Here is a 9,012-nt window from a genome sequence, read left to right as displayed (position 1 = left end):
TATATTTGGAACACGTGACACTTTTTCAGGATTCTTTTATGAATAAAAAGAAAAGCATTTATTCAAAATAGGAAGCTTATCTAACAATGTAAGACTTTACTATCACTTTACTAGCAGTTATATTTGGTCCAGGATAAGAATTATCAATAAAACGTTATTTTTTGCCTGTCACACTATAATAATAATAATAATAAAAAAAAATATATATATATATATTACTGTCCTGTTTAGTTGATTCTAACAATTGTTTCCATTTAGTTTTTATAATTTATGTAAACAAGACAAATGACATCAAAGGTCAAATGCTATGTGTTACCTTAAATTATGCATATTTTCAAAATTGAAATAACGGCCGCTATAACAAAATGTTGAATGCTTTTTCTGTTTTTAGCAGTAAGTTATATTTGCTGTATGACAAATTGCAGTGTATTTAAAACAACTTTTCTTTTGACTCCAGTTTACTTTAGAAACGTAAGCTAAACATCAAACTTAGAGCCCTATGTGGTTGGTTTAATGATCCATGTGACCGATCATGTTTCATCTCAAGTAACAGTATAAAAGAGATGAGCACTTGTTTTCTCTCCCCCGTTAATGTAATCATCTGTATTTGTAAGTGTAGTCCTGAGTAGATTACATTCCATGGAACTAGCCACACCTGATTTTGTCTTTTTTTTTTTTTCTCTTTCATTTCAGGTTTTGCCTGTCAGGACAATTAATCTGTGTGAATCACAATAAATCAACTGATCAAGTTAATGCCCCATTACCTGGCTGTGACTGGCAAGCCTCGACTGCTTCTCTTGTACAGGATGGATCATACGGGTGTACTGAAACTCTTAGTATACGCACTGTGCTGAAATGTAAAAAGTCTGTTAGGAAAATTTGGCAAGTTCCATGGTAGTGTTCCAAGTGTTAAGAGTATGTCCTTCATGAGAATTTCAAATGAATGACACTTCTTTCACATGTCTCATAACTTTCAACATATTGTTTCATACAAGCTTAAAACTGAAACTAAATAATAAAGAACTAGCCAAGTAAATTCCTGCTGACATGCCTACCCACCCATTGATCCCATATGTGGAAAGTCCTGATGGACTAGGTCATGACATTCACAGCCACAGCAATGCAAGCATGCCTGGTACTGGATCTAGCATGACGCCCCACACCAGCGTGGTGGAAAAACCAGACACGTTGGCAGAAAGTAGCCTACCTCTAGAGTGCATGTTTTGCGAGGAGACTTTCCTGCATCAGGAAGACCTGGGACCACACCTTCTTTCCCAACATCCCACAACATTCCACGCTCCCGCAGTGTTGTGTGTGGAAGCGGAATTCTTAACTCCCCGCGAAAGGGCTCATTCTAAAACCTGCCCAGCTGTGGAAAAGAATGAAGAGCTCTGTTGCGTTGTGTGTGTCCAGGCTGTTGCAGATGCAACCGAGCTGGAAACGCACATGCGGAAACACAAGGAGTCTTTCACATACTGCTGCGGCCTCTGTGGACGTCGTTTCAAAGAGCCGTGGTTCCTAAAAAACCACATGAGAACCCATGGCGGAAAGGCTAAACACAAAAACCAGGACCTGGAGAGCCCAGCCACGGTTAATGAGGTCATCCAAGACCAGCCCCCATTACCTGTGCTCACGTCGTACAAAATGTGCATGGTATGTGGCTTCTTTTTCCTGAACAAGGACGTTCTGGCTGAGCACAGCAAGGTCCACAATCGTGAACTGGAAGTGGATGAGAACGTCTCCTCCGACAGCCACCCTGCTGAGGAGGTTCCTCTCTCTCAGAAGGCATTTTTGCAGACCCTACAATTGCATCCTCCGGGTGCGAGAAAAGAAGCTGAACGGAATCACCCATCTGGACGCTGGATATCCCAACTTGATCCTTTCAACACCTACCAGGCCTGGCAGTTGGCCACCAGAGGCAAGATCGCAGCAGGTCCGAACTTGGCCAAGGAGCTCAATGCAGACTCCAATTCTGACAATGAGGACTCTGGTTCTGAAAAAGAGGAACTGGGGGCCATTTGGGCTTCTGGCGGTGGAGATAAACCTAGGCGAGGCCTACGAAGTGAACTCAAGCCTAGCGAGACTCCTTCCCCATCATCTGAGCAAAAGATGATTCGTAAGGACAAGCCAACAAACTGCGAAGAGTGTGGCAAGATCTTCAGGACGTACCATCAGTTGGTCCTCCATTCTCGAATCCACAAGAAGGAACGAGGGGGAGCAGAGAGTCCCACCATGCCTATAGATGGGAGGGCCCAAAGCGTAGGCTCTTGTAGTAGTTCATCTCTTGACAGAGCAGAGGAGTACTCAGAGGATGGCTCAGAAGAGGGAGTGCCAGTTGACGCCTTTAATCCAGGTATTATTACCCAAGTACTTTGAGTTGTTTTTCGCTTTTATATTCGTTTTAATTGCTTGGTAAAAATAACTTTTTGTCATCTGTCAGAAGTTGATCCACAAGGCACTCAAGATTGTCATCTTTTCAAATTCTATACCAAAATTACCCAGAAATGTGCACTCTTTGCTTCAGAAGAAGCTACTTCTGTCTCCAGGGTTCAATTGTACCTTTTTATGCCGGTGCAGAACTTAGGGCTCCCTCTGCTGGTCAGAGAAAACTCTTGCATATTTGACTTATGGATATTCTGTAGTGCAGCTTGCAGTTTAAAATTTCTATTCTAGAATACCATGTATCATTTAAGGCTTAAACTAAACGCGTCACTTTTCCTACAGAAAATATTGAGGAAGGATCGGGAAAAATGAAGCTGAAAATTCTTGCGCCAAGAAAATGCAGTTACTGTGGCAAGACTTTCCGCTCGAACTATTACCTCAATATTCATCTCAGGACACATACTGGTTAGTTCTTTGTTGTATTGTCTTTTTACATTGTGTTGGGTCTAATTTTGCCTTGATTTATGTCTGCAGTGGCTTGTATTCCAGGATGAAAGTAGTTTGACTATTTTTTATTTAAACATTGACATCTCATTTTTCAGGTGAAAAACCTTATAAATGTGAATACTGTGACTATGCCGCAGCACAGAAAACGTCTTTGAGGTACCATCTAGATAGACGTCACAAGGACAAACCTTTCACAGAAATCCCAAACATTCCTGCATCATCGTCTGCAAGAAGTATCATCAAGGCCATTGAACCTCCCAAGAATGTAAATGAGAAACAAGCCTTAAAACCAGCCAAACAATGGCTTGCTCCTAAACCTCTGCCTGGCAGTGTTAAACATGAACCTGGCATGAGCAAAGCCATTATTAACAGCACTAGTCCTTCCATTCAATTCAAGAAAGAGTATGTTAGTTCTCCCGTCGCAGCTCCTTACACCCCTGTGGATGAGGTCAACAAAAAATATCCGTTACCAGTAAACCCAAAGATGGAGGAGAAGGAGGCTACCGAAGCACCTTTGAATTTGTCCCTCAAAGTGCCACTTCCTGTATCTGCTACCTCAGTACCCAGAAACCTCTTACCGACCACCATGTGTACCTCTTGCTCCTATGAAACCCTTTACCCTGAGGTTCTCTTAATGCATAAAAAGCTCATCCACAAGGAGAAGTTGGATGTCAAGAAGAATGGATACAGGGGACCTCAGAAACAGAAACGGTACACTGGTTGCCCGCCGGCTCTTGAGGGCAAAGATGTCACTCCTTTGCCCCACATCAACAGGAAGCATTCCCGTCGGACCAAATCCCCATTGCGCCAGCCAGAAAAACTTGGGGAGAAGCTTCCGAAACAAGCTCAGATGTCTCCTGCGAAAGATCACTGGAGGGATCAGCACCAGGAGGGCCAAAGGGGCAGGGAATCGGATGCAACCAGCTCGCTTTCTAGAATCTCAGAGCAAGAATGTAGCAGAAAATTAAAAGTGCCTTTGGTAATTGATCGAGAGTTCTTCAAGCAGAGGCCTGGCCTGGATCAGGAGATGAATCGGAGGGCAAGCATGGGCAAAAACGGAATGGTTTGGCCCACAGATCCAGCTAGACTTTGCCTTTCAGACCGTTTCCGAAACATGACGCAAACGGACATCGGCGAACCCTCTAGCAAGAGACACAAGTCCTTTGAGCCTCAACATACTGCATCTGGACGGCTTGGAGAGGATTTCAACCGAATCGTGCCCTCCGGCAGAAATGCGAAAACCTCGTTGCTGGCGAACTCGCCCTTGGGTTCGGTTAAGGTGACTCCCACTGCGTCTCCCAACAGCATGCAGGCTGACTGGAATGTTATCAACCTGCTCCGCACCTACACGCCCAACAACCTGGCCTCACTCTATCACCCAGCCACTGCAGGTTCCAGCCATGCTGTCATGGCCTCACCGGTCACTGGTGAGTATTTACAACCCGATTGTCAGCAATTGCTCATTGGCTAAAAGAAATAGCTTTTACCTTAAAATAAGCATAAAGAATTTTCATTTGCCTTTACTTACTGGTCTTATTTAACATTTGCATTAGTTTTCAAAGTATAATACTGTACTGGGGAATTGGCATATAGGCAACATTTCAAAAATGTCACAAATTTCAGTCCTATAATTAAAAAAATATATTCCCTCTATATATGATATGAAAATATATATCTCAAAACAATTTTGTGTATATATATATATATATATATATATATATATATATATAAAATCTATCTTAAGGTTTAGGGTATAGTGTTAAAATAAGATTTCAAGCATTTTTCCTTTAAGAAAATGCAGGCAGTAGCTTTGAAGAATTATTTGAAGTTTTAAGACTTCACCATGGCCTAAATGGTCTTGGCAGTTGTTTAGTGAGGAGGTGACCTGGGATCATGACTGAACACTACCCCGTATGCTCCTCTCTTTAGGGGGCAGGTCCTTGATCTTCCCTCATTACTCAACTAGTATGACTCAGAGGAGAATCCAAACCAGCCCTCTGAGTAATGAACGCTGTGGACCTTCAGATAAGAGCTCTTAGACCTATCCAGGGTAAATGTCTTCACCAGACCTCGCTCTCATGTATTGCATTGTAGTTTTTGTAGCTAATCTCACTGTTTCTCCTCCACAGCTTCGAAATACATAGATAAAACGCTGATGGCGACGGTGGGGTCCTTGGCCGGGAGAAAAGTTTAAGCGATTTGATGTTGCTCACTGTTCTTCAGGCACACCGCTGAAGGGATTGACATGTTGGAAGGATGTACTGTGTGGATACGGGCCTGAGCTCTGCTCTATCCTTGGGTGCAAGGCAGAACGAACTTGGACTGCAGCCTTAAACAGTGTTGTTTTGATTCAATTTGCATTCCATTATGGCAATAGATTCATCTGCGGTGCACTTAACACAAAGCTGAATGTCAGACGCACTCCGTGCATGACAGTTGACTTGTGAATCTGTTGTGGGTCGGTGGTTTATGATGATGGCCTCAATACTAATAATCAAACCACAAGCCCAGCAAGTGCCTCCATTTACTTTTTATTAAAAGCCTAAATACACGAGTGGATGGCACTGACCAAATAAATAAAGAGGGGCGCTGTGTTTTTTTTTCCCTTTCCTCTAATCGTGTCTGTATTGTTAATGTTTAACATCTCTTTTGCAGGTCAACTTTATGCTATGCACAGAACGGGAAGTCGATAGTTTCCGAAGTTATAAACATTCTCATTTGTACAAAATCTAGCTGCTGTGTTACCGTCTCTGATGCGAGACTTCTGAAGCAATGGTGACGTACTGTACTGTTGTATAGGTACATTTAAAAGTAAAATAAAGAAATGCAGGGACTGCGTGGAACCTCTTTCACTGTGACAAAAACATTCAACGGGATCCTCAGGATTGATGAGAAACATAACTGTGATGTTTGCGCCTCCACTGCTGAGCAGTTTCTGCCAAATATGTGGTGAGCATTTTTGATGGGATTGTTACGTTTTCGTACACCAGAATTGTTTTGTTATTGTCTTTTTTTTTTTTTTTACTTAATAATCAAGTGTATTTATTTTCAGGCAAGTGTGTTGCTTTATTAGGTTGTATGTGGAACAGTGACTAAAGCTCGTTGTTGTTTCTGTTACTGTCTTGAGTTCCGTATACTAACTCTGAAGATGTTTGGAGAGTTAACTTATTTTGTAATATTTAAGGGGCTTTCATGAGCTGAAGCAAATGCATCATATTTCATTGATGATAAACTTGAACCGTTTTATTTTTTTTTCGTTTGCTTCACACCACAATGATGAATCACCCCTTATTTAGTTTTCTTGTGAGTCATAGATCAGTTAGGCTGAGTGATAATGGATTTCTAATCGACTTTGGTCAAAAACCAACGCTGCTTCATGCTAAACGCAGGTTCGATCTGTCTTTCTGGTTTTTGTCCTCGCTCCCACTCAGTATTTCGACTCGCACCGAATTGGGTTTGTGTAGTTAGTTTGGTTTAGGATGTAGTGGCCACCATGTGTTGTGCTTTTTTTTTTTTTTTTTTTTCTCTAGGGTGTACCTGTTCCCGGTTTTAATTTTTCTTTTGCACTTTCACTAATGACTTGCTCTTTAGAGTTCCATTCTTGTGGTCAGGTTGTCAAAGGTGTGCAAAAATAATGAAGCCAACATGCTTTTTCTCCCCGCTCGTCTCATCCAGTGTTTCATGAATGATGCTGTTATTTTTGGTCTTGAACAGAATGTGTAATTTGGATTTCCAATCTTGTAACCTACCTTGTTATTAAGCCAGGTGTATTTCAGGGCTCAGGCCCTCTCTAGAGACAGAATAAAGCAAGTTGTGCAAACTGGGAGAAAAGTCAGATTGTCTGTTTTTCGTTTTCATCTGTGGAAGGTGAGTATTATTTTGTCTTCGATCTTGATTGTGGATGTTTATTGTATAATTTGCAGTAATATTTAGATGTACTGTACTTTTTTGCAGGCCAAGTAGTCTATAGACAAACTACTAGTGAAGTGGTAGTTAGTCTTTCTTTTATAAAAGTTCTAATCAAGATTGAGACAGATGAAGTTTTTTATGATCATCTAGTTGTCGTTTTCATGATGTTTAGGCACCCCTCTAGACCTTTTAATTTGTGAGGTCAATTTTACAAAGAAATATTTGATCATATGTCAATGTAAATGGTAACACTATAATAATATCTCATGTGTTAACTAAAACATGAACTAATAATGAGCTATATATTTTTACAGGCAGTCAAACCTTTGTTAATGTTAATAAATAAAAATGTTCATGTTAGTTCACAGTGTGTTCACAATGGTAACGCATACAACTTTTGATTTTAATAATGTATAAGTAAATGTTGAGGTTAAGTTTGATACATGCTGTTAGTTCATGTTAACAAATGGAATGTTGTTGTAAAGTGTTACACTTTTATATATGTATATTTAACATTTTATTTTAGATTTATTAGAATTTTCCCCAAATTATCATTACAATAATGCAAATAAATAAACTTTTTCCATATGCAAATGATCAATAAATAATGATATACTATATTGTTTATTTCAAATGTTTTGACCTTGCAATTATTTAAATGCAACACATTGTTTTCCACTTTCAGTAAATGGTGTTCTTTTTTTGGACCCACATTGTTACTTGGACATATTTTACAGCTGGATCTCTATTGTGAGTCAATTTTCAACAAATCCATCTTGGACCAAAAGCATTTTTTTCAGGTCAAGAACCAGACAGAACGGAGACCCTGTGTTCAGTTGCATAAAATGTTAGTCGGCTACATTTTATTATTTTTTTTTAATTAGTTGACTAACTTTTAAGAGTCTAAGCAGTTTATCATAACATTTTAAAGTCAGTAACAAGAAGGTAGATTTGGTCTAATTTGAATCCAAAAAGTAAGACTGATTACCATTTGGTTAACTACTAGTTGTTCAAACTAGTTCTTAAGATACAGTTTTAACATGTTTACGCAACTGGTTACATATTGCATAAAACAAGTATGTATCAAGAGTCCTGTATTTATACACTTATAATTTTTCTTAATACATTTTAATTTAAGAAAGCCAATGGTAGAAGCTTTGAACAAATGCTTTTGTAACCAGTGTTGGGGAAAGTTACTTTTAAAAGTAATGCATTACAATATTGTGTTATACCTAAAAAAAAAAAAAAAAAAAAGAAAGTAATCGTGTTACTTTTCCACATCTGACCTGGGCTTGCTTGTATTTTGATTATTAAAAAAAGAAGGAAAACAAAGTCATTTTTGCTCATTAGTATGGCTGAATTGGATCAGCAGCAAAGACACTGGTTAATAAAATGGGAATAAATACATTATTTTTTGTTAACATTTAAATATTGCAGGTTTGCATCATATTCTGATTTTTCATTTCACTGTTTTTTATTTTATTTTAGGGAATACTGAATCTTGTTTTTGTGCAATTGATGAGTAAATGCATGTTCACATTTAGTCTAGAACTACAGTAACATGTTCATACAGCCTGTACACACAACGCCTCTGCACTTACTCCTGATTTCTCTCAACATGAGGACAGGAGAGCTGTCAATCAATAAATGGGAAAACGAAGCAACTGGCCTTACTTATTTGAAAAGTAACTCCGATATTTTCTTGTAAATTAAAAAGTAATGCGTTGATTATGTAACTCCCGCTACTTGTAATGCGTTACTCCAACACTAACAAACACTCCACTATTTTTGAAAATAGGCTCACTTTCCAACTCCCCTAGAGTTAAACGGTTGAGTTTTACCGTTTTCGAATCCATTCAGCCGATCTCCGGGTCTGGCGGTAGCACTTTTAGATGTAGCTTAGCATAGATCATTGAATCGGATTAGACCGTTAGCATCTCGCTCAAAAATGACCAAAGAGTTTCTATATTTTTCCTATTTGAAATGTGACTTCTGTAGTTACATCGTGTACTAAGACCGACGGAATATGAAAAGTTGTGATTTTCTAGGCCGAAATGGCTAGGAACTATACTCTCATTCCGGCGTAATAATCAAGGAACTTTGCTGCCGTACCTTGGGTGCAGCAGGCGCAATGATATTACGCAGCACCTGAAAATAGTCCCCAGCACGCTCCCTGTGCAAGCAGGTGGTCACGTTGGTTATGTTGACAGAAGT

The 9,012-nt window shown here is 39.5% G+C and overlaps 1 protein-coding gene across 2 annotated transcripts in view; it reads left to right on the top strand.

Annotated features, from left to right (window-relative positions):
• Positions 1-7,106, top strand: part of LOC107590472 (zinc finger protein 217-like) — an 11,595-nt gene extending 4,489 nt beyond the window's left edge. Inside the window, exons 2-6 of one of the 2 annotated variants that reach the window (XM_016279223.1) lie at positions 694-2,353; positions 2,725-2,847; positions 2,985-4,316; positions 4,819-4,939; positions 5,019-5,100. In XM_016279223.1, the coding sequence (XP_016134709.1) occupies positions 1,048-2,353; positions 2,725-2,847; positions 2,985-4,316; positions 4,819-4,928 (2,871 nt within the window). In that variant the 5' untranslated portion in view covers positions 694-1,047 and the 3' untranslated portion in view covers positions 4,929-4,939; positions 5,019-5,100. Of the gene's footprint in view, positions 1-693; positions 2,354-2,724; positions 2,848-2,984; positions 4,317-4,818; positions 4,940-5,018 lie in introns of both variants that reach the window. The other variant, XM_016279224.1, reaches the window with a different exon arrangement.
• Positions 7,107-9,012: the final 1,906 nt, after the last annotated feature.

Source organism: Sinocyclocheilus grahami, unplaced genomic scaffold, assembly GCF_001515645.1.
Source record: "Sinocyclocheilus grahami isolate Dianchi unplaced genomic scaffold, SAMN03320097.WGS_v1.1 scaffold128.1, whole genome shotgun sequence".
Classification (NCBI taxonomy): Eukaryota; Metazoa; Chordata; class Actinopteri; order Cypriniformes; family Cyprinidae; genus Sinocyclocheilus; species Sinocyclocheilus grahami.
This window is presented reverse-complemented; position numbering and strand designations above follow the sequence as displayed.